We start from the raw sequence: 25,336 nt of genomic DNA on the forward strand, positions 1-25,336 counted from the left end.
ATTAATGCTGAGCCCTGCTGTCTAAACGTAGGGCCTAATTGTGTTCTAGGATGTGAGTATATATCTCCTACTGTGAATGGAAGCTGTGTCTTTGGAATACATCTCAACTTTGCTCAGAGACATTAAAGTCCCAAATTACTATTCAAGAATACCATTGGCATGAGCATTTGAGGGGAAGATCTTGAAAATAATGAGACTAAAACAGTATTATAATTAAGGCCCCACACAGACTTTTCATCATGATTCTCTTATAAATGAACCTCATAGCCTAATTTGGGGAAAATGTACTTAATAACAATGGAATCACAATGGCCTGCATAGTGCCAACTCAACTGGAAGCATTTACGTTTTCTACTATCAATGGGTAAAAATGAACTGTCTAAAATGAAGCTAGGAAGACCTGCTCCTTCAAGATTCTAAAACAACAAGCTAAGAATTTAGCAAGCGACAATATGTAAATGGCAGTTGTATTAGAGACTAAGGGCATCAAAAAGTACAAAATTGTCTTTATATGCCTATTCTGTGTGTGCATGCAATATGGCTGCCTCCAACAAGAGACTATTAAAAAAAGAAGCTATTTTAATCAAAAACATCATAATCATAATTACAGTGGTGGAAAAAATCTTTTGGTCATGTTGACTTTGGAAGGCTTCACTGAAGAAACTGGGGAAGCTTTCTTGTATTCCTGCAACTGATATTATTACTAATGGGACGTTTGTGCCTAATGTTCTGGAACAGGATATCATCATATTATACACTAAACATTTCAAGAAATGTCCTCCTTCCTGATGTAGCACACTTTTTGATAATTGCAACTTCTGACCTGGGCAACAGCACCAAGGATTACACTATGTTCAATGTAAATTCTCCATAAACTGTACCTATTGAAAACTTCCCAATCTCCATCCTGAGATGCCGTACTCACTTTGCGCAGTTCTCTTTAGTTAGCTATCTAATTGGTTTGCCATAAAGAACATGCCCATGCTTTCCCAGCATTGTTCTCACTTTCAAACAAAAGTTAAGAGATCATGCTTGTCTGAGACTGTTCTGTAGTGCAAATTAAATTGCAGATAATAATGTATAAGCAGCTTGCAGTTCTTTTAAAATGGATTGTCTTATTCTAATTTCCCATCACTTTTGCAGCTGATTGTGAAAAATCACGAGTGTAAATGAGGTATGGTAAATGAGAGTAGGGGAATAGAGGTTCAGTTAACAGCCATTATGAATACTCTCAATCTGAGTTGTTAATAAGTAGCAGAATTTAGCCCTGGTGTAATTTAGCTGAAATCAACAGAGTTACACAGCAATGACCGTGGTACAGTATGTTTCAAGGTAACAGAATGCATTCTGGTAGTAACTACCATTACCATTTTTGGGGTATGATCTGAAAACACCTACATGCATAGTTTTACTAAATTCATACATGTGAATAAAGTTACTCATGTTTACAGGTTCAGACTCTAAGGGCCTGAACCGAAGAGTCCACTGAAGTCAATGGAAGTCTTTCCATTCACTGATTTCAAAAGGCTTTGGATCAGGCCTCACATCTAAGGCCAAGCTCTTAGAGCCACGCTATTTGCTCAGATAGAGGATTCTTTACTGTTGCTGCAGCTCTGAAAATTCCTTTGTAAAGAATACATACATTTATGTTTAACTAAAACTTTACTAACACCCTTAGTTCTTTTAAGAAGGTCTACGAGGAGAAAACTACATCTTAAAAAAATCTTCTATTAAGTCTAACTATAAAATTTATATTAATTACTTACTTTTAATTAAACTTCTAAATGAATCTTTCATTGCCATTAAAAACCACTAACTGAAGAGGTGTAAATTTGAAAAAAGTCTTTTCACCTTGGTTATTTTCTTTCTTCTCCCTAACATTAAGTCACATACAGTGACTTTATTTGTGTATTCATATACTTTGACTGAAACCCAACAAGAGTGGGAAGGACTCCCTGCAATCACTTATTTGGAATGAAACACAGTATTGCAAGGCAACCATAACTGTGGCTGTGCCTAATTTTGTCTTGAAGGAGATTTGTAAAAATATTTCACTGAAGACAAAATTAGTGTTCTTGAGGTGAATTTAAGTCCTTCATAGTTATTTGACTAAAATTATTGTTTCTTTGATACACACATTTCCGTTCCAGATGCTTGCCCAATATGTGACTGAGGCTACTAGTAAGCCAACAAATTTGTTCCAAGGGCACAAAGGTCCTAATAAGTGCATTGCAGAAAATCAAGTTCCCATGGAATGCTGAAACTATGACATAAAATCATCAAACAGCTTCACTGCAGAAACAACATTAGTTTTCACATTAAAAAAATAAAGTGTTTGAATTAGACTTTATTGCACCAGCAACTGGCTTTTAAAATATACCCCATTCAAGTTAAACATTAAATTATTTTATCAAACAAAATATAAGATCTTTCTTTAACGTATCACACAGAGATAAGATATATGCACCTTAAGTAAGGCTAAGTTTTTGTCATGGATATTTTTAGTAAAAGTCAAGGACAGGTCACGGGCAATAAACAAAAATTAATGGAAGCCCGTGACCTGTCCCTGACTTTCACTAAAAATATCCCTGACAAAAGCGGTAGGTGGGTTTAGTATCCACCCCTGCTGGGGCTCCTGGGTCCTGCACTGATGCAGTAAGTGGGAGCTCTGGGATCCCCCGCCACTGTGGGGAGTGGGAGCTGCAGGGTCCCCTCACCCCGGGGCAGCTGGGTGCTCATGGGGTCCTCTGCCACCCATCATGGCTGGGAGATGCAGGGTCCCCCAGCCGCTCACCATGGCTGGGCAGCTTCGGGGGGTCTCCTGCCGCCCACCACAGCTGGGTAGCTGCAGGGTCTGCGGGCCGCCAACCGCAGCTGGGCAGCTGCTGGGAGTCCCCCACTACCTGCCACAGCTGGGCAGCTGCATGGTCGGCTGGCTGAGGAGTCCCCGCTGCCTGCTGTGGCTGGGCAGCTGCTGGGAGTCTCCGCTGCCCGCGGCTGGGCAACCGCAGAGTGCCCCCACCAGTTCGGGAGCTGGGGGGGAGGGGGCTGGGAGCTCCAACCCGGGGCAGAAAATATCAGAGATAAATGGAAGTCATGGATTCTGTGACTTCCATAACCTCCATGATATAATCGTAGCTTTAACCATAAGAAAAAACAGCCTAAAAGGACGACAAACATCAAATCACAGATGATAGAAAATATAATAATTAGTTGTTTCTTTTTCATTCTGTCATTTACATGATTTTTTAAAAACATTCAACCAAGATCATGTAGACACTTGAATTCATGGAAAAAGATCACCCTTCAGCTAAGTCAAGGCGTTGAAGCTGGAGTCACTTTCAGGCTGTCAAGTGCTGCATGAATCCTGAAGTGTAACCTGGACTCCATGGAGTATTCTTTGTAGTTGTTTCTGCAAACACCAAAATTACTTCATCAGCCAAAAAAAAAAAAAAAAAGAACAATAACCCCTCACCATAAAACCCCATCCATCATTTAATCTCTCAGTTCTCTGCTGTCTTCCCTTCACTTTATATTATCCTTTACAACAGCTCTCAGGCCTTTAGAAAAGATGAGTCATGCCCAACACGAAGATGTGAACAAAAAAAACGTATGGAAAAATAGCATATTAGTACACCACTGTCAGCTGAAAAAAAAGTGTGGCCAGCCTCAAAACACAGCACTCAAAGTGTCAGTGTAATTGTACAGAAACCAATCCAAAGTACCCAGCAGGGTACAGGAAATGGCATTATGGGAATCCAAAACCTTTTTAGCTAATGGTGAAATTGATCTTTAGGTCTGAAAGGTTTTTAGGAGGCTGCCATTGACATATACAGTACTTCCAATACCATTTAGACACCGTTAACTTTTTTATAAAAATGTTAAGGGGCAAGTGCTGCCCTCAGCCTACAGACTGAGTGAATGGGCTGTGCTCTGAGAAGATCTGCTCTCTACCTCCCTGCTCTGGGGGATTCCTGGGGAATGGGGAGGTAGTGGGGAGAAGAGGAAATCGGCAGTGGATAGATAGATACACGTAGCCACAGATCCCGTAGCTGCTCCACCCCATCCTCACTCAGCCCATGAACTCTTCCACTGCACCATATAGGGAGGCTCATTAAGCTGTTCTTTGTGTCACACAGGAGGTACGGATTACATACACTGGCTCTCCAACTCTCCCCGCCCTCCATGCAGCAAAGTCACACCTTTTTTTTGCTTTCTCTAGGGCCCTCAGCACCCATAAAAGTTTGAGTGGGAAGGAGACAGGATTTGCCCTTAATACTGTACCCCAGCCAGTGTGGTTCAATTCAGCATACCATGTGTGAAACATATGGCAGAGTAGAAGTACTATATCAAAGAACTGGTACACTTTAAAAATTCAACTCTATTGAAAAACATTTTCTAAGTCTTGAATATAGAGTTATAATAAATAGTTTATCATTTTGCCAAGTTGCTAGTGCAGTTGTGTAGAAACTGTAATGTTGCTTCAGCTGAATTTTGTAAAATTATTTAAAAAGAGATAGAGAGAGGAAGAATGAGAGATTCCTTTATTGCTCGGAGTGCCTCAGTTACTCTGAGTCTTAACGAGTGCACAGAGACAAACATGAACTCTACTTACTTTGCAGTTTCTATATATCTTATTGCTTTCTCTCTCTGGTCCTGCTGTTTGTATAGAAGTCCCAACTCATACAGAGTGAATGGCACCAAATAGTTATCATATTTTATCTGCTTCTCACTAAGAAAACAGAGAGATATGAAATTGGTTAAATATAACAAACATATGTTTTCCTGAAGTTATATGATTATTAATTTAAATGCAGAGCATACGCCTACCTAAATTCATATTTGACCACTTGCCTGATTTCCAAAAGTGACGAGCATTGAATAGCTTCCATTGACTTCAGTAGGAGTTTCAGTATTTTTTAATATCAGGCAAGCACCTAATAATGGTTTTAGAAATCTAAATTTAGGCTTTAGTTTTGAAAACCAAGGCCCTAGTGGCTAAAAATTTTTCTGTGGCTTAGTCAAGACAGTACAGATAGTAGATTCCTCCTCACTCAATCTGATAGGCAAGAAGACAACCAATCGTCATTTAGGACTACAATCACCCATCAATGAATTGATCCCTCCAACTGGATCAATCCAAAGATCACCAGGGTTCACCAGCAAATTACGTCAATTAAAACACACAGGCAGAAAACTAGAACATTAGTGGCACAAAATCCTCTTCACATCTGTGACGGGGTGTACTGGCCCCATACTGGAGCGGAAGGGGATAAAGCAGCTGCAGTGTAAAAGGGAACGCCTAGCTCAGTCTGGGCTGGCTGCCGAGGAGGAAGGATGCACCTTGCTGGCTCCAGCCAAGGATCAGCCAGGATCCCAGACCGCGGGAGCAGGAGACGCCGAAGCCCAGGTACTTGCGGATGCCCCAGGGAGATTGCAGTCGCCATCTGAGGAATCCAGAGACTCCGAAGACACCCTGACTTCAACTGCAGGAGTCATGGTAGGAGGTAGCCCTGGGAGGGACTAGCCAGTGTCCTGGCAGCAGTCGGCGTGTTTCGGGTGAATTCTCTGCCAACTTAGTGGTGAACCCATTTGCCACTACCAGGGCCCTAGGCTGGGACCCAGTGGAGCAAGGAGGGCCAAGGTCCCCCTACCTGGACACCTCCTTTGGAAGGCAGCCCACGGAACCACCTCCCACTGACTCTGGCCATTAGGCCGTGCTTCCCTGCAGTGCAGTGGAATCCTATTGACTCTGGCCAGTGGGCCGTGCTTCCCCGCAGCCAAGGGGAGCCCTATTGACTCTGGCCATTAGGCCATACTTCCCTGCAGTCCCTGGGAATCATATTAGCTTTAACGGTGGACCTGCCCCACCCTTGCTCTGGTGTACTGGCCCTGCAACAACATCTATCTTTCAATAACAAAAGAATTTTTATTTGACTACTCTACTGCAATACAAGAAGCAGCGAGAACCCTCTACTCCACTGCCACCATCAAAGCTGGCTGACAAAATCATGGCTGGCAGAGCTTTTTGGTGTAGTGAACTGGCTAAATTAACCTAAACTGCATACTTCATACTCTGGACCCAAGGACTGAACCCTGGGACAATTCTCACCCTATGTTGCAACTCCCATCTTCTCATGTACTGTAATATTTATACTGCTTTCTATATTTTTCACTCCATGCATCTCATGAAGTGGGTTTTAGCCCATGAAAGCTTATGCCCAAATACATTTGTTAGTCTCTAAGGTGCCACAAGGACTCCTCATTGTTTTCACTGACAGAAGAAACCTGGAAATGGACCAGATGGCACTGATCACTCCTCCAATCCTGACAAAGCTCAGACCCGGAACAGACAATGAAATACTACAAGCCTAAGGAATATTCCAGATACTACTGGTGAAACACAAAAGTGCCCCTCTGTCACAGTCTGGCTGGCCCTTTAAGGGAAGAAGGGATCAACTTTGTGCATATAATGGAGACTTAATTAGAATGACCTACCCCAATTGCAGGGGATTGGAACGATGATTTAAAAAAGCCAAACTGTGAACTCAGTCTGGGGAGAAGCCCCAGGAGAGAGGGGCAATTGGAGTTTACCTTCTCTGGGAAGTGTTTGGTAAAGGCAGGATGGAGAGAACCACAGGGAGCAGACCAGGCTCCTGTGGAGGGCCTTAGGATATGACCAGTAAGAAGCCAGGGAGATCCCTGAAGGAAGCTGCTGGAGTCCCCAAGGAAGGTAGGCAGTGGAGAAAACTTCTGGGAAGAAGCAGCCTACAAGAACACTGCAGGGCCCAGGAGTAAGAGCAGAGAACTTCAGGGTAGCACAAGAGGGGTAGAAGAATTATTGGTTTGGATGTTTATTTCCATTTACAGTTAGATTTTTGTTAGCTCAAAAGGTGACTGACCTTAAGAGGTGGCCTGGCCACGGAAGATGCAGACAGAAACAAGACAGCACAGGGCCGAAGAAGTGGTCAATAGGGGGCATTAGAGCTGAAGCTTCCTGCAATGCCCCACACTGACACCAGGGAGTATACCTGTGTGAGTACAACTGCTTATACCCTGCTGGTTGGTGAAAGCCAGCAAAGGACAACTGTGCCCACTACTAATGGAAATCATCAACATTTCCTTACTAAAAAAAGGTTTTGTATTCATCAAAAATACATTTATTGAAACAACAGAAGAAACCTGAGAATTAATCCCTCAAACCCTTTTAAAGTATCTCTCGGAGGAGAGGTTAATGGTCTCCTGGCAAGGTTATGCAACCACTCGATAATGTATTGATCCATTTCTGGGAGGAAAAAATTGGGGTACCTCTTCCTCAGAGTCCAAAGCTGCCTCGAGAAAATCCTCTTTCCCCATGGGAGAGCGTCTCTCCCTTGATGGGGTGTGGTTTTGCTTTTCACAGCCCCGGAGTCCATCTCAGCTATTCTTTAATTTTGCTGTTGCTTTGGTGAGAGCCTCTGCCTATATGACAGGTTTCAGAGTAACAGCCGTGTTAGTCTGTATTTGCAAAAAGAAAAGGAGTACTTGTGGCACCTTAGAGACTAACCAATTTATTTGAGCATGAGCTTTCGTGAGCTACAGCTCACTTCATCCGATGAAGTGAGCTGTAGCTCACGAAAGCTCATGCTCAAATAAACTGGTTAGTCTCTAAGGTGCCACAAGTACTCCTTTTCTTTCTGCCTATATGGATGACCTTCACTTTCCCTTTAGGCAAGTTAAACAGCTGTTTGACAGTCAACACTTCAGAAATGGTTTCAACTACTGCCTTGCTCTGCTAAGGTTGTGGAAATTTCCTCTCCGTGAGAGCAGTAAGAGACCACAAGGACCACACTGGAAAGGTCTACTTCAAGAGATACAACTGATGTGTATGGGTGTGTCCCTTTCATTTTTTCCCTTTCTTTTTCTTCTGACTTCTCTGGATGAGAGACAAACAACATCCTGACATCGCCATGGAGGTTGCTGTGAGCTAGGCAGCAATCAAATGGAAGAAGCAAAGGAGGGAGCCCTAAAGAATGGGAAAATCCTGGACAGAGACTGGTTATCGGCAAGTGAAGAGAAACCCAGTGTCCTTGCTGTTGTAAACTTAACCACAGAACCAGATGCATTATTGTCTGGGTAATTCAAATGTTTAAGAAAATTAATTTCTTTTTCATAATGGATGAAGATGATCCGTAAAGACACATCAGTTAATCATCATAACACTCCTTTAAGGTATCCAACATATCTAAAGGGCACCAGATAAGTGCAAATTATTATGATTAGCTCACTAAGTCATAGAAAATTATAAAATGGCTTTAGAACTGTCCTTCTAGATTAATGTATTTTAAAAACAGCTGCTAATTGCTCTTTGGACTTTATATATTACCAATATGTTCACACTAAAATCACCACTACCACACAAATTCTAAATTCATTTTCCACAGCTTTGATTTATTTTGTACATCTTTACAAAGCAAGCAACATAACTGAAAAAAGGAAATCAAATGTACATTCCTCTCCCCCCTTTAACTAACCACATTTTATTTTATGGAGACTGTTAGGAGATGCTGCAGATCAGTGGTTCTCAAGCTTTCTGGACTACTGTACCCCTTTCAGGAGTCTGATTTGTCTTGCATACCCCCAACTTATACCTCACTTAAAAATTACTTGCTTACAAAATCAGACATAAAAATACAAAAGTGTCACAGCCACACTATTGCTGAAAAATTGCTTATTTTCTAACATATGTGATGAAGCGGGACTGTTCTTAATGTTTCCTCTGAATAGTGTGGAGGTGCCTCAGTTTCCCCTATGCAGTTCTTAAGTATCTAGGTGGTGGGATAAGGGTGTATGATCGTTGAAGAGCCCTAGAGGGCAGGTATGCACAGGGGTCTGGACACAGAGAATGGCCAACACCCTGTTTCCTGGCAACTGATGGCCTGGGCCCTTCCTCCTGCAAGTTGAGAGCTAAAGGGTTGGAGAACAAAGGAATCAGGTGACCTCCTGGCCCGGAAAGGGACAAAGCCCAGAGGAGGAGGGGCTGAGAAGGAAGCAGTTTGGGGCTGGCTGGGGACATGGAGTGAAGTGCAGACGTGGTTGTCTGGCTCACTGCCCCCCAAAATGGACCCAGCTGTTCTCTGTACCTACAAGCTCTGTGTTAGACCATGTTCCTGTCAGCTAATAAACCTCTGTTTTACTGGCTGGCTGAGAGTCATGTCTGACTGCGGAGTTGGGATGCAGGACCCTCTGTCTTCCCCAGGACCCCACCTGGGTGGACTCGCTGTGGGAAGCGCATGGAGGGGCAGAGAGGATGCTGAATGCTCTGAGGTTAGACCTAGGAAGCTGGAAGCTGTGTGAGCTGTGTGTCCTGCAGACAGTCTGCTCACAGAAAGGAGACTTCCTCAGAATCCTGACTGGCTTCGTAGGGAGCAGTTCCAGTGCCTCGCCCGGGGACAAAAATTACTTGCTTACAAAATCAGACATAAAAGTACGAAAGTGTCACAGCCACACTATTGCTGAAAAATTGCATATATTCTTATTTTTTACCATATAATTATAAAATAAATCAATTGGAATATAAATAGTGTATTTGCATTTCAGTGTATAGTATATAGAGCAGTATAAACAAGTCATTGTATGAAATTTTAGTTTGTACTAACTTTGCTTGTGCTTTTTATGTAGTTTGTTGTAAAACTAGGCAAATATCTAAATGAGTTGATGTACCCCCAGGAAGACCTCTGTGTACCCGCCCCCCCACGGGGTACACATATCCCTGGTTGAGAACCACTGCTGATGATTAGAGAGGTCTGAACTTTATAATTAATGTATTGCACATGGGGTTAGGTTCCTATCCAACTTACCAGTTTCCTCGAACTGACCTTCATTGTGTTACATCAGTGGCTTAAACTCAAAGCAAAAAATGTTGTGGGAGAACTGTATTTCCAAACAGTTGAATATCACACTTTGTACCTAGCTTTTTCTTAGATGACTGCTATCACCGTATCAAGAGAAGTGCACCTAGAGTGGAACACGGAGAGGGACTAGAGAAGTGTCCAGACAGCAGTCACCTGTCTCTGGGCAGGGATCCTTGTCCCATTTCTTCTAACTGGGGATTTTAAGGCTGCATAGCACCCTGCTGTACACTGTGGTATCTCCAACAAACCAGTCTGCCTAAAGTCCAGTGCCTGTGCTTTGATTTCTCTCCATGGTGTTTTGCCAGCAGTTACCAGTTACCACACAGATCTTTCTAAGTTAACACACCTATCACTCTTATAGGGCCTTATTAGGCCAAAAGTCTTTCCAACTCTTCTGCAAGAGTTGGAGGCCTCCCTTGAACAGAAGGTCCTGTTTGTTTGCTGGATTAGAAAGAAGGACCAGAGTCAGTTCAAGATCACCTTTTTATACCAAAAGCCCTTTCTTTGTCTCATAGTCTCTATAAAACCCAGCTTGAACCAGTATATGCAAACCGTTCCACCAACATCGATCTTTTCCTGCAGAACATTATTTTATTTCAATGAAACCCCATTTTCCAAAGGGAAACTGCTTAAAATTTTTCAACCAGTCCTAGTCCTAGTCCTAAATCCTGACAGTATGCCACAAACACTGCACCCAAGAGAGAATTTTAAAGACTACATTCCTTGAAATTGGTTACAGCCTAGAGACAATTACGGTACACCTTACATACTCTCTGTCTGAGATATGGTAGCAGAAGGCCGTATTCTGAGATATGGTAGTAGAAGGCCAGATATCACAGAGAAAGGTGGCAGAGATATTAGAAGCAAACTTATTCATTGTTCCTTTCTTAAATGTGATTATTTTTCAATCATCATTTGATCTTTGATCTTTATTAATTAGAACTGAACAACAAAGATATTTTCTATTTCTGAAAGTATATGTGGGTTTTCAAAACTACTCCTCTACAGCATGATACATCTCTTTGGGTGAAATCTCTCTACCCCACACACCCTCCTTGAGGAATTCTATTTCATGAAGGAAATGCCATGAGTTTTCTGAAGAGACAGAACTGACTCATCTCCCCAAGTAGTAAGTAGGCCATGGAGTTACATATGTAGCCACTCCATAGCTTCAGCCAGCACTCCTCCATGTCCTTTTGGGGAGCATTTGGACACTAGATCTGCATAAGAGGAACCTTTGTAGGCACTCGCTGGCTTGTCTTCAACTGCCCTCTCTATACTGACCTATTCAGGACCTACACAGAGCTCACATCTATCCCACACAATGGGTGAAGTGGATCGCAGTAGAGTTTAAGTGGGGTAAAAGCCCTTGTGTGGGCCCTGTACATGTGGGTGAATTTCATCATGAGGCCTTTTAGATGAGGTAATAAAGTAATTAATGTAGTTTAAAAGATGATCTGATATCCTGTTGTTGGATTTCTCATTCTTCCGGTTATTATTTGCATTACAGTAGAATCAGTGCCACATGTTCTCGGTACTGTACCAATATGTACCAAGGAGCATACAATCTAGCCTAATGATAACACACAAAAGGTGAAAGGAACAGGCTAAGGGGTGTGAGGGAGCAGATGAGGTAACAGTAAAATGAGCCTGTTTTACACAATCAGCACTAACAGTTCCCCACCTGCCTAGCCTTGTGGAAAGAGATAACACTGCTTTAAAAGCCTATTTCTATTCCACAAATTTATTTTTGAGTTTTATTGTTATTTGAAACTCTAACTGAATTTGCAGTTAGCACCTGTGCATTTGTACTCAGTGGGCTAAATTCAGCTCTAGGTGTAAATGAGTATACCTCCATTGGATTTGACTGGGGTTTGTCTTCCTACACCAGGAATGAGAGCTATTCTGTAGATTAAGATTTCTTAAAGTTGCTACCACTTTCACTGGCAAAATTAAGAATCCAATGTTTTCTTCATTTTACTAACTACTATGAATGTCAGCTCAACGCTTATCCAGACAGATTTTCTTTAATTTATAACATTAACAATCAACTGCTTATCATTTGTTACTGCTAGCCCATCAGTATTTTATTGTTAACGGTATATAAAGCTAAAATATAAGGTTACTATAGCTTTGTTTTATTTTTTTACCTTTGGATAACTTGATTAAAACACAGTTCAGCTTGCAAGAGTCTTCCTAGGTGTTTTAAACAAAGGCCTTTTAGTAACTGCAGCAAGCACAAGTCATCTATAAAATATTCAGTGTGACCTTTAAAACAAAAAAACAGACAAATTTCAGAGATACATGGAAATAGAAAGGAAAAGGCTACAGGGATTAGCAGTGAGGGATATATCCAAACTTCAAAAGTTTTGCCTATCAAATTTTGCAGCCAAACAAGAACATACATAATCCTCTAAACAAATTTTGAATAGTGCCTAATAAAGAATTGAAGAGCAAATTCCAAGCATATCAATAGACTGATTCTTGAAAATAAGAAATTGAAACAGTGGTCCTGATTCTCCACGGTCCTCCATGTTGTGAAGTCATTTAAATCTATGCAAAGTAAACACAAACTCTTATCTAATCAAAACGGAAGCATTTTACACAAACTTTATATTGGGTACAAGAAACTGCAGAATCAGCCCCACAGTTAATAAATCTGAGACTCTGCACACACCACAAGTTACTATGCAGGAATCCAAGGTATCAATCTATTGAACAGCAGACTGCTGTACTGTAATGTACCATAAAGAAAAGGAGGACTTGTGGCACCTTAGAGACTAACCAATTTATTAGAGCATAAGCTTTCGTGAGCTACAGCTCACTTCCTCAGATGCATATCGTGGAAACTGCAGCAGGCTTTATATATACACAGAGAATATGAAACAATACCTATTCCCACCCCACTGTCCTGCTGGTAATAGCTTATCTAAAGTGATTTCCAGCACAAATCCAGGTGCTGGATTTGTGCTGGAAATCACTTTAGATAAGCTATTACCAGCAGGACAGTGGGGTGGGAATAGGTATTGTTTCATATTCTCTGTGTATATATAAAGCCTGCTGCAGTTTCCACGATATGCATCTGAGGAAGTGAGCTGTAGCTCACGAAAGCTTATGCTCTAATAAATTGGTTAGTCTCTAAGGTGCCACAAGTCCTCCTTTTCTTTTTGCGAATACAGACTAACACGGCTGTTACTCTGAAACCTGTAATGTACCATGTGAACACTGCTACAGTGCAGTGAAAGTCTATGGGTGCAGCCTAACATAGAATCATAGGACTGGAAGGAATCTCGAGAAGTCATCTAGTCAGTCCCCTGCACTCATAGCAGGACTATTACCTAGACCATCTCCAACAGGTGTTCGTCCAACCTGCTCTTAAAAATCTTTAATGATGGAGATTCCACAACACCCCTAGGCAATTTATTCCAGTGCTTAACCACCCTGTCAGTTAGGAAGTTTTGCCTAATGTCCAATCTTAACTGCCCTTGCTGCAATTTAAGCCCATTACTTCTTGTCCTATCCTCAGAGGTTAAGGAGAACAATTTTTCTCCCCCTCCTTGTAACAACCTTTTATGTATTTGAAAACTGTTAGCATGTCCCTCCTCGGTCTTCTCTTCTCCAGACTAAAAAAAACCCAATTGTTTCAATCTTCCCTCATAGGTTATGTTTTCTAGACCTTTAATCATTTTGTTGCTCTTCTCTGGACCTTCTCCAATTTGTCCACATCTTTCCTGAAATGTGGCGCCTAGAACTGGACACAATACTCCATTTGACGCCTAATCAGCACAGAGTAGAGAGGAAGAATTCCTTCTTGTATCTTGCTTACAATACTCCTGCTAATACATCCCAGAATGTTTTGGGTTTTTTGCAACAGTGTTACACTGTTGACTCATATTTAGCTTGTGGTCCACTATGACCCCCAGATCCCTTTCTGCAGTACTCTTTCTTAGGCAGTCATATCCCATTTTGTATGTGTGCAATTAATTGTTCCTTCCTAAGTGGAGTACTTTGCATTTGTCCTTATTGAATTTCATTCCATTTACTTCAGACCATTTCTCCAGTTTGTCCGGATCATTTTAAATTTTAATCTTATCCTCCAAAGCACCTGCAATTCCTCCCAGCTTGGTATCGTCTGCTAACTTTATAAGTGTACTCTTTATGCCATTATCGAAATCACTGATGAAGATATTGAACAGAACCAGACCCAGAACTGATCCCTGTGAGACCATATTAGATATACCTTTCCAGCTTGACTGTGAACCACTGATTACTACACTGAGAGAATGGTTTTCCAGCCAGTTATGCACCCACCTTATAGTAGTTCCATCTAAGGTTGTATTTCCTTAGTTTGTTTATGAAAAGGTCATGTGAGACAGTATCAAAAGCCTTATTAAAGTCAAGATATACCACATCTACCACTTCCTTCCTCTCCATAAGGCTTGTTTCCCTATCAAAGAAAGCTATTAGGTTGGTTTGTCATGATTTGTTCTTGACAAATCCATGTTGACTGTTACTTATCACCTTAATATCTTCCAGGTGTTTCCAAACTGATTGCTTAATTATTTGCTCCACTATCTTTCTGGGTACTGAAGTTAAGATGACGGGTCTGTAATTCCCCAAGTTGTCCTCATTTCCCGTTTTTATAGATTGGCACTATATTTACCCATTTCTAGTCCTCTGGAATCTCTCCCATCTTCCATGACTTTCAAAGATAATTGCTAATGGCTCAGATATCGTCTCGGTCAACTTCTTGAGTATTCTAGGATGTATTTAATCAGGCCCTGGTGACTTGAAGACATATAACTTGTCTAAGTAATTTTTAGCTTGTTCTTTTCCTATTTTAGCCTCTTATCCTATGTCATTTTCACTGGCATTCACTATGTTAGATGTCCAATTGCTATTAACCTTTTTGGTGAAAAAATGTAACATACTACTACTTCAAAGCTCAGCATGCTATGCTAACCCACACTCCAGGACATTCACTGTGCTGTAGCTGGGTCCACATGAATTGGTACTGTGTGTCCAGTAGATTCACACCCTGGCTTGCTGCGCAGTAATTCACCACGTGGATACGTTTTTTCTTAAAATCTCTCACCATTCCAAACTATTGGTGCAACTCTACCAGAGCCAACAACAGGAGTGTTTGTGTATATTGGCTGCCATTGTTTTTACTATCCGCTCCTCTAGAATTCTAAGCAGGGTGACAAGATATGGTAGTTAAAATGCTGGAAGCCATTATTAGTGCTCCCACCATTACCACCACTGGAGGAGCTGCATTAGCAGAACTCCAACAGCGAGTAAATTTAACAAAGAAGATTTATGCAGACGCAGCATCTGTGCAACAGGACCAAAGACATCACATGAAGGAGTTTTGTGAAGTGTTTCATAAGTAAAGTAATAACAAGTGCAGTCCCCTTTCTTGTTGCCTTGGCTTATAATATTTGTTGGCTGCAGTGAAGAAAAGGAAAGAAAACACACATATGGACAAACAGATGGCTGCACATACATCAATAATTCAGGAGACAAAACACACTCCTTTCAGATCATCTTGTTTACAAATAATTACCAATTCTCTGAGGTTACATCAATTTTTTAAAAATGGTCTGCCAAATAAAACTATACAAACAGTTCTGAAAACATGGAAGACAAAAGCAACTTGAAATAAAATATTTTGCACTGTAAGATTTTTTGTCTGCTTTTAAATATTAGTTTTGATTCCTTTATATAATGATGCAAAAGTCCATGTTTTTCACTAGCAGGTACATGTAGGTATGGTGAGGTGAGTTGGCTATTTTGCATTCCTTTGAAAAACTGAGCAGTGATCAAATGTCAAAATCAGGTCAATGTCTCCTACAGGGACTGATTTCTTGCAGTTGCTGGGGGCAGATACTGACTGCTGTCAGTCTTCACTGTCTTTATTTCAACTGCTCTGTTCCTGAAATTTCCTCCCAGAGATAAAAACTAGTAAGTCAAAGTGCTACCATTATAATATCACTTAAAGATTACATTAAGTTAATACCGACAGTATGGCAATAAATGGAAGACAGAACCTTCTTGCAGTCTGGCTGTATCTATGTGAATTCTATTCTGAGTATATAATAAAGCTGCAAGACCATCACCCAAAATATTTCAGATTTTCTTTTAAATTATGAATACATTATTTTCATTTGGGAAAGAATACATGGGAATGATGGTGGATTGGTAGAATGTCTCTGCAAGCCATTTCACAACTTCAGAAATTATATTTTCTTTTTCTCTGTCTGCTCCTTCCTATGAATTTTAGTAAAGTTTCGTTGTGCAAACAGAACTGCATACAAATATCCAAATAAAACTTTTATATATGATATGAAACAAAGTACTCTGACAGACCATATGCTTTTCTTTTCAAGAGACACGTTCTCTAATTCAACTGATTATGAGGGACACATCTGGTCTTATAGCTTAGTGTCCAGGTCTGGATAGTGAACAAAAAGATTGTACAAAAGAACTCATCATATTAACATCATTTTATCTGCAAATGTCTGTCTTAAATGTATTTGCATTTTGGTTGTAAAGTGGCATGCAACAGTAAATAAATCACTTAAGATCTGAGTGGTACGAGACTGAATTGGTAGAAGATGAACGTTTTGACAATGGATGAAGGCGTAACAGTGGGCCACATTCAGACTGGGTGTAGTCAAGTCAAAAAACTATATTTACTAGATTTTATTGTTGAAACTTACTAAGCATGTTTTTAATCTTTAAATTATATACATTTAATAGCTATATTAATTTCCTAATGGTTACAAATTATGAACTTTCATGTCACACTAGCAGATTTATGGAAAGTATCGCATTTGTCTACAATATGCAGAGGGTTCTATTACCCACTGAATGATTCAGGTGACTATACATATAAAACAATCCAGGCTATCTGTGTGATTTGCCTGCTTGTCCTTCACCCCATCCTTCACTGGTCAGAGCCCTGCTGAGAGCTGGATGCCAGCCCTTGCCTTTCACCTACACAACTCTTACTTCATAGATAACATCCTAGGCTGAGCCAAGACAATGGGTAAAGGGTGTCATGCTAAGTGCTTCCAGGAGAAAGAGAAGAGACTGAGGCATAATGTTATAAAGTAAGCAATACAGGAGGCAGTTTACCTGGAGAGAAGGCTCAACACAGAGAAGGAACACCTCAGCTCAGGGAGAGAAAGACATTTTAAAATAGTAAGATGCAACTGAAAAACCACAGAAATTGGCAGGAGGACTCAAGGACAGGTGTAAGACTTGAAATTTCTTTTAAATCTTTAATTGTCCATTTCTAGGTGACAAGGTCCCTTTATACACTAACATACAGTCTACATTTCAAATGTGGGCAAGTCATAACTGGAGACTCTTGAGTCATAACTCTGAAAGACTTTGGGGAAGCAAAAAAATAAAATTATAGTTTCATATTTGCCATGCTAAATCCGTAAGGTTTATGGTAGAATTCCAAATTTTAGGGGTTTATGTCAGTAAAAGAAAAAAACAGAGCACAGGATCATAGAAAAGTAGAGCTGAAAGGGACTTTGAGAAGTCATCCTGTCCAGCCCCTTGTGCTGAGGCAGGACCAAGAAAGCCTAGACCATTCCTTGCTGTATGCAGTGTTGTTGTAGTTGCATTAGTCCCAGATATTAAAAAGAGACAAGGTGGGTGAGGTAATATCTTTTATTGGACCAACTTCTGAGAGAGAGAAGTGCTTGAGCTTACACAGAGCTCTTCTTCAGGTCTGGGAATTGTACCCAGAGTGCCATACCAAAATACAAGATGGAACAGATCGTTTAGCAGAAGTTAACATGTATTTCAAGGGACGCTTCAAGGTGAAGTGGCCCGTTAACACCCCTCCAGTCATAAACCATAAATCCAGTGTCTCTGTTCAGTCCATAATTTTTAATGTCTAGCAAAGTTATTAATTTAAGCTCACAGGCTCATCACCTGTGGGTGAACACTTTTCACTAAGCAATAACTCTATATCAGTCCTCATCCCCAAAGGAAATCTGTACAACACTTTCAAAAGACAAGCCTGTGAGCTTAAATTCATAACTTTATTAGACACTAAAAATCATGGACTGCAGAAAGACACTGGATTTATGAGTTAATACAACAATCTATAACTCACTAACAACAACCCCAGCTGCCTTTCCCCGCTGTGACTGGAGGGGTGTTAACAGCCACTTCATCTTGAATGATCCCTTGAAATATGTGCTACGATCTGGTCCACCTTGCATTTAGCTGTGATTCTCTGAGTATGTTTCCCAGACCAGAAGAAGAGCTTTGTAAGCTTGAAAACTTGTCTCTCTCACCAGCAGAAGTTGGTCCAATAAAAGATATTTCGTCCTGCACCTTGTCTCTCTATTGTAGACCATCCCTGACAGATGTCTGTCCAACCTTTTCTTAAACCTGGAACCTCCCCTGGAAGCCTATTTCAGTGCTTAACTATGCTTATAGTTAGAAAGATTTTCCTAATAAATAACCTAAATTTCCCTTGCTGCAGTTTAAGCCCATTACTTCTTGTCCTACTGTCAGTGGACATGGAAAACAATAGATCACAGTCCTCTTTAAATCAGCTCCTAACTTATTTGAAGATTGTTATTAGGTCCCCCCTTTGTCTTCTTTTCTCCAGACTAAACATGCCCAGTTTTTTTAACCTTTCCCCACAGATCAGGTTTTCTAAACCTTTTATTATTTTTATTGCTCTCCTCTGGCCTCTCTCCAATTTATACACATCTTTCCTAAAGCATGGTGCCCAGAATAGGACACAGTACTCCAGCGGAGGCCTCAACAGTGCCAAGTAGAGCAGAACAATTACCTCCTGTGTCTTACATACTACACTCCAGTAAATGCACCCTAGAATGACATTAGGCTTTTTTTGCAATTGCATCACACTGTTGACTCATTCAGATTGTGATCCACTAAACTGCCAAGATCCTTTTCAGCAGTACTACCACTTAGCCAGTTATTCCATATTTTGTAGTTGTGCATTTCATTTTTCCTTCCTAAGTGTAATACTTTGAATTTGTCTTTATTGACTTTCACCTTGTTGATTTCAGACAAGCTTCCCAATTTGTCAAGGTCATTTTGAATTCTAATACTGTCCTCCAAAGTGCTTGCAACCAGTCCCACCTTGGTGTCATCTGCAAATTTTTATAAGCATACTCTCCACTCCATTATCCAAGTCATTGATGAAAATATAGAATACAACCGGACACAGGACTGACCCTTGTGGGACCCCACTACATACATCCTCCCAGTTTGACAGCAAACCATTGATAACTATTCTTTCAGTAGAGCCTTTCAACAAGTTTTGCACCCATCTTACAGTAATTTCATCTAGACCACATTTTCCTAATTTGCTTAAGAGAATGTCATGTGGGACTGCAAGAAAAGGCCTACTAAAATGAAGATATATCATGTCTACTGCTTCCCCCATATCTTTAACCCTATCAAAGAAGAAATTAGGTTGGGTTGGGCATGATTTGCTCTTGAGGAATGCATGCTAGCTATTCTTTATAGCCCTATTATCCTCTAGGTGCTTACACATTTAAAGTTTAATAATTTGTTCCAGTATCTTTCTAGGTATCAAAGTTAGACTGACTGTTCTATAATTCTCCAGGTCCTCTTGTTCCCCTTTTTAAAGATAGGTACTAAGTTTGCCCTTCTCTAGTCCTCTGGGACCTCACCTGTTCTCCATGAGTTCTCAAAGATAATTGCTAATGGTGCTGAGATTGCTTCAGCTAGTTCCTTACGTACCCTAAGATGAATTTTATCAGGCCCTACCTATTTGAATACATCTAACTTATCTAAATATTCTTTATCCTCTTCTTTCCCTATTTTGGCTTGCATTCCTTCCCCTTGCTGTTAATACTAATTGTGTTGAATATCTGGTACCCATTAACTCTTTTAGAAAAGACTCAAGCAAAATAGGCATTAAGCACCTCAGCCTTACAGATCATTAGTTATTATCTCTCCTTCCCCACTAGAAGATGTACATTTTCCCGTGTCTTTCTCTTGCTCTTAATGTATTTAAATAGCCTCTTCTTATTGCATTTTATGTCCCTTGCTAGGTATATTGCTAGGTATAACTCATTTTGTGACTTCGTCTTTCTGATTTTGTCCGTACATACTTGTGCTATTCATTTGTACTCTTCTTTAGCAATTTGTTCATGTTTCCACTTTTTGTGGGATTCCTTTTTGATTTTCACTTCGTTAAAGAGCTCCTGTTGGAACCATATTCTTCCTATTTTTCCTTCACATTAGGAGAGTCTGCACTTGTACATTTAATATGGTCTCCTCTAGAAACTGCCACCTGTTCTGAACTCCTTTATCCCTTACATTTTCTTCCCAGGGGACTTATGTAACACTTCTCTGAGTTTGTTAAAGTCTGCTTTTTGAAGTCTATTGCCCTTATTCTGTTACTCTCACTTCTTCCTTTCCTTAGAATCATTTAATCTATAATTTCATGATCACTGTCACCCAAATTGCCTTCAACCTTCAGATTTGCAACCATGGTGATGGGTACTTCCTCCACTGCATTAGAGTTATTTTGTTGAAAATACAGTATGATATTTAGGGACGGAAACTAGAAAAAAAATCAATTCTCAGGCAGAAAGTCAATGCTTTACTTTGGTTAAACTCAGTGAGAGAGAGGCATGTTTGGGTTTGCTTTGTCTGAAAGAGAAGTATTTAGAGATGGGATAGTGGACTTGCCTTTAATATTGATTTCTGACCTGTTGTAGATGGATTTTTGTTTGGGTGTCTTTTCTCTATTCATTAGGGATTAAAATCTCATAGGAACAGGTGGTGTAATTATTGATACCATTATTTAGAGTATAATTAGAATTTGGGTTCACATGCTGTCCACTTACCTCTTTGGTTTTCTTTACTACCCAGGATATTACATGCCTTCCATTTCCTGCTTTCAGACTGTTTTGCCATCTCTCCCTGGCTATTACCTGTAGCCCAGAGTTCAAAGGACTGTTTATAGTTCTACAGGTTAGCTTCTCCAGGTTGGGGCTTCAATGCTTTTGGCTGCTTTACTAAAGCCTTGGCCTGGCTGAAATTTTATACCTTAAGGTGGAGGTATTTTGGCATTATTTTTTTTAAATGTAGGGGATTTTATTACTAGCAGCAATTAGAATGGGCTTATACGATAACTGAGGATCCTGAACACCTCTGAACTCTTGAGGGTTTTACGGTTCAGGTACAAACTTTGTGACCCTATGTCTAATAATATTATTAGTTAGCACATCTATAGTGCTTTGTATTTTCAAAACACTGTGCACACATTAACTAATGATATATTACTTAATCACAGACATTTTTATCTGGGGGTGGATGGGGGATTTCTATTATAAATGACTGGAAAAAGTGTGGTTAAAATATTGGTGTTAAACAAGGGTTTTTTAAAATAGAACATTAATGAAGAAATAAACAAACTTTTTATTTGTTTGAGTAGCTAAGGTTCATGAGAAAACTGATGTGGGGTACTTATATTCTCCATACAATTCATTTTAATACTAGAACTCAGTAGAAAGGTGTACTGCTGAGGCAAAACAGCAATGGGTGAAGCTGTGTTGCTTGCCTAACAGGCAAAAGTGTCCATCGGAGAAAACATGAGTCAGGGAAAGTGAATACAGCCATTAGCTTTTGAAGTGCATGTGTTATTTTTATATGCCTTTCTTTTCATCTTATATAATTATTATTAATTTATGAACCAGCTGTTTGAGTCTGAAAGTATTTATTTTGAATATTCACACTTCCAAGAGCCACAAACTCTCTCTACAGTCAATAGCTAAATTTTATTGTCTTTTAGTACTCATTGCAATACTACTATTTTTAGCTTTCTTGTGGGTGTGGCAGGTGACTCCATTGATACTGCCATGTCATTTACTATTAGTCAAGTTCCACTCATCATCCATCAGTGTCCTCCACAATGCAGTTACACTATGGAAGAATGTCTTGAATATGAGTTAAATATTTTCAGACTTTTCCAGGAAGATCAATTTGGTTCCTTTTCTAGAGATCACTCCTCAGAGATAGAATTCTCTCTCTGAGACCCAACATCATCTTGCCAAAATATACCCAAGTTCCTCGGTTTTCCATGCTCTCCTTTTGGAGTCAACCTGATTTTGAAAAAAGAAAAGGAGTACTTGTGGCACCTTAGAGACTAACCAATTTATTTGAGCATGAGCTTTCGTGAGCTACAGCTCACTTCATCAGATGCATGCCGTGGAAACTGCACCAGACTTTATATATACACAGAGAATATGAAAAAATACCTCCTCCCACCCCATTGTCCAGCTGGTAATAGCTTATCTAAAGTGATCATCAGGTGGGCCATTTCCAGCACAAATCCAGGTTTTCTCACCCTCCACCCCCCCCACACAAATTCACTCTCCTGCTGGTGATAGCCCATCCAAAGTGACAACTCTTTACACAATGTGCATGATAATAAAGTTGGGCCATTTCCTGCACAAATCCAGGTTCTCTCACCCCCTCACCCCCCTCCCAAAAACCACACACACAAACTCACTATCCTGCTGGTAATAGCTCATCCAAAGTGACCATTCTCCCTACAATGTGCATAATTAAGGTGGGCCATTTCCAGCACAAATCCAGGTTTTCTCACATCCCCCCCACCCCCATACACACACAAACTCACTCTCCTGCTGGTAATAGCTCATCCAAACTGACCACTCTCCAAGTTTAAATCCAAGTTAAACCAGAACATCTGGGGGGTGGGGGGGGGGGTAGGAAAAAACAAGAGGAAATAGGCTACCTTGCATAATGACTTAGCCACTCCCAGTCTCTATTTAAGCCTAAATTAATAGTATCCAATTTGCAAATGAATTCCAATTCAGCAGTTTCTCACTGGAGTCTGGATTTGAAGTTTTTTTGTTTTAAGATAGCGACCTTCATGTCTGTGATTGCGTGACCAGAGAGATTGAAGTGTTCTCCGACTGGTTTATGAATGTTATAAAGTCTGGTGCAGTTTCCACGGCATGCATCTGATGAAGTGAGCTGTAGCTCACGAAAGCTCATGCTCAAATAAATTGGTTAGTCTCTAAGGTGCCACAAGTATTCCTTTTCTTTTTGCGAATACAGACTAACACGGCTGTTACTCTGAAACCTGATTTTGAAAGACATTTTAGAAGTACCAGTAAGTAAAGATACTACTGTGAACCATAATTACAGCAAATATTACATTCCATGAGATCAGCCGGGGAGTTTATATCCAGAGCCAGTTCTTTCCTTGCAAGACACATGAACATGGTACAAAAAACTTAACTGACAAGGTTTCTGAATAGCTTTTTACTTTCTTACCCTAAATGACTACTTACTAGTTTGATTCTGTAAAGCAGTTTCTTCTTTCTCAATTGTTATCAGTAAACTTTCTGTGAGGTCAGCCCTTTTGCCTACAATTGCAAATCCATTCCAGACATACATCATTTCCTGACAAAAGAAACAAGAACAATCCCTTGGATCAATATCTACATTTAGCCAACAGTATAATTTGGATGGCTGCTAATGATGTCTTTTTCAGCACACATGCCCACACTATATATATAATTGTAAAGTTAATAAGTGCCAGAATTAAGGTTGCCTGGACACATCGTAAATATGGAAAAAATAGTATATGATCATGTAATTAAAGACTTTATCATAACACATACACACAAGAGAGGCAAATCAAGGTTGCACAGGCAACCTTAATTCTGGCAGTTCCTAAGTTATGAGTGCTTGACATTGCAACCTTAACAATGTTAACACAGTTTGTGTGTGTTGTTCCCTAGATTTTTTTTTTAAAAGGAAAACTAAAAACCCAGAAATTCCATCATTTGGGATCATATGAACACCCAGATGATTCATCAGCAGTGTCAGAACCCGTAGATTCACCATGCAGATTTCCCCTCAATTTGGCTCTTGTTCCCTCTGTATTTGAATCAGTCAGCTTCCTCATCCACAGTGAGTGTGTGCTAGCAGAGGGTCGCTGAGAGCGACTGTCTGTGCTCTCAGTTCCAGTGACCAGCCTGGAGCAGTTATGTGGGGATGGAACATGCTCAGTCCAGTCAGACATGGAAGTTGTGAGGGACTAGAGTGTGCCCAGTTAGGGTGGAATCTTCAGAGGTTTTAGATGCTGAATTCTAAGAAGTCACTACTGAACATATTTGAACTGAGATTTTTCAAAGGTTTATAATTTGGCCAGTTTTTGGTGGATTTTCACATGGATGGCAATGGCCACCCCCACAGCCAAATGTGAAATCCTTTCTCCATATGATGATGGTGCCAAAGGTTCTCAAGAGAAAAGGTAACCAGAATTTTAACAACACTGAAAAACAACACTTTCCCTGAAAGTTTGTTCTTTTTCCTATTTGATATAAGTACTTATTCTGTTATTTAAACCAAACTGAAAGAAGGCAGCTTTCAATACCAGGGCAGGTAATATGAGCTTCACCGGCTGAGCACCAGTATAGCGTCGAGCTTTCCTCACTGCTAACTTTTCTGTTGGGATAGATTTTCCTGCAATTCTTTGTCTTAGACCATCCACTTGTCTGTATGGGGAAAAATAGATAACAAACAAAGTAATAATTATAACATGTTTCTCTATTTATAAAATAGAAACACTCCAATTCAACACATGAAGTAGTTTCTATTCCCGTGTCTTTGACAAGTGGTTCCCAGCCAATGATCAGGATTACTATGGTAAAAGTGTCTCACCTAGAAAGCAACATCCAAAAAAAGTCGTAAAACATATAAATTAAACAAAATAAAATATATGTAAATAAAAATGCAAGAACACGAGTGATAATCACTTCATTTAATCTTTAGTTGATCTTTACTTCTTTTCACTAGATTTGCTAACTTTTGTATTAAAAGTTTAAGCATAAACCTTTACACCAAGTTTAACACCACTTAACCAACAGATGCTGGCTAAATGTTTGCTAATATTATCCCAATTAAACAGCTGTCATTCGTATTCACTATGATTGAGAAAAATCAGTTCCTCAAAAGGTGTTCCAGTTAAACTGATTTCCCAAATAAATGAATCCTGATTAAGCCCATCATACTATATTAGCCCAGAGCTTCAGCCTTTTGTCACTGGTTTTCTAGGCCTTCCACACCTTAACAATGAGCATCCACATGGGACCACACTATGGCACTCAGTGTTGCTATATATGTCCAGCTGCTCTACCCGTTTAGTAAGAATATAAAAGTTTACCTGAACAAAGATACAATATCTTCTCCAGTTGTTTTCACATCCTCATCTGGAAGCATACACAAAATTGCAGCTTTCTGGAATACATATATTGCCTACCCAAAACAAACAAATCCCACCCCAACATTATATTAGGAAATGATTTGCAATATTAGATCAGAGCATTGGTTTATCAAGCGTGGCATCCTTCCTTCAGCAGTGAGGCAAG

The 25,336-nt window shown here is 40.1% G+C and overlaps 1 protein-coding gene across 2 annotated transcripts in view; it reads right to left on the minus strand.

Moving 5' to 3' along the window:
* Positions 1-3,203: 3,203 nt before the first annotated feature.
* Positions 3,204-25,336, minus strand: part of TTC39B (tetratricopeptide repeat domain 39B) — a 137,803-nt gene continuing 115,670 nt past the window's right edge. For both annotated transcript variants that reach the window (XM_084627999.1, XM_084628000.1), the window contains 6 exons: positions 25,132-25,223; positions 24,343-24,463; positions 23,252-23,363; positions 12,044-12,161; positions 4,616-4,732; positions 3,204-3,412 (listed from right to left, as the gene is read on the minus strand). In XM_084627999.1, the coding sequence (XP_084484125.1) occupies positions 3,316-3,412; positions 4,616-4,732; positions 12,044-12,161; positions 23,252-23,363; positions 24,343-24,463; positions 25,132-25,223 (657 nt within the window). In that variant the 3' untranslated portion in view covers positions 3,204-3,315. The remainder of the gene's footprint in view (positions 3,413-4,615; positions 4,733-12,043; positions 12,162-23,251; positions 23,364-24,342; positions 24,464-25,131; positions 25,224-25,336) is intronic.

Source organism: Lepidochelys olivacea, assembly GCF_965140295.1.
Source record: "Lepidochelys olivacea isolate rLepOli2 genome assembly, chromosome: 5".
Classification (NCBI taxonomy): domain Eukaryota; kingdom Metazoa; phylum Chordata; order Testudines; family Cheloniidae; genus Lepidochelys; species Lepidochelys olivacea.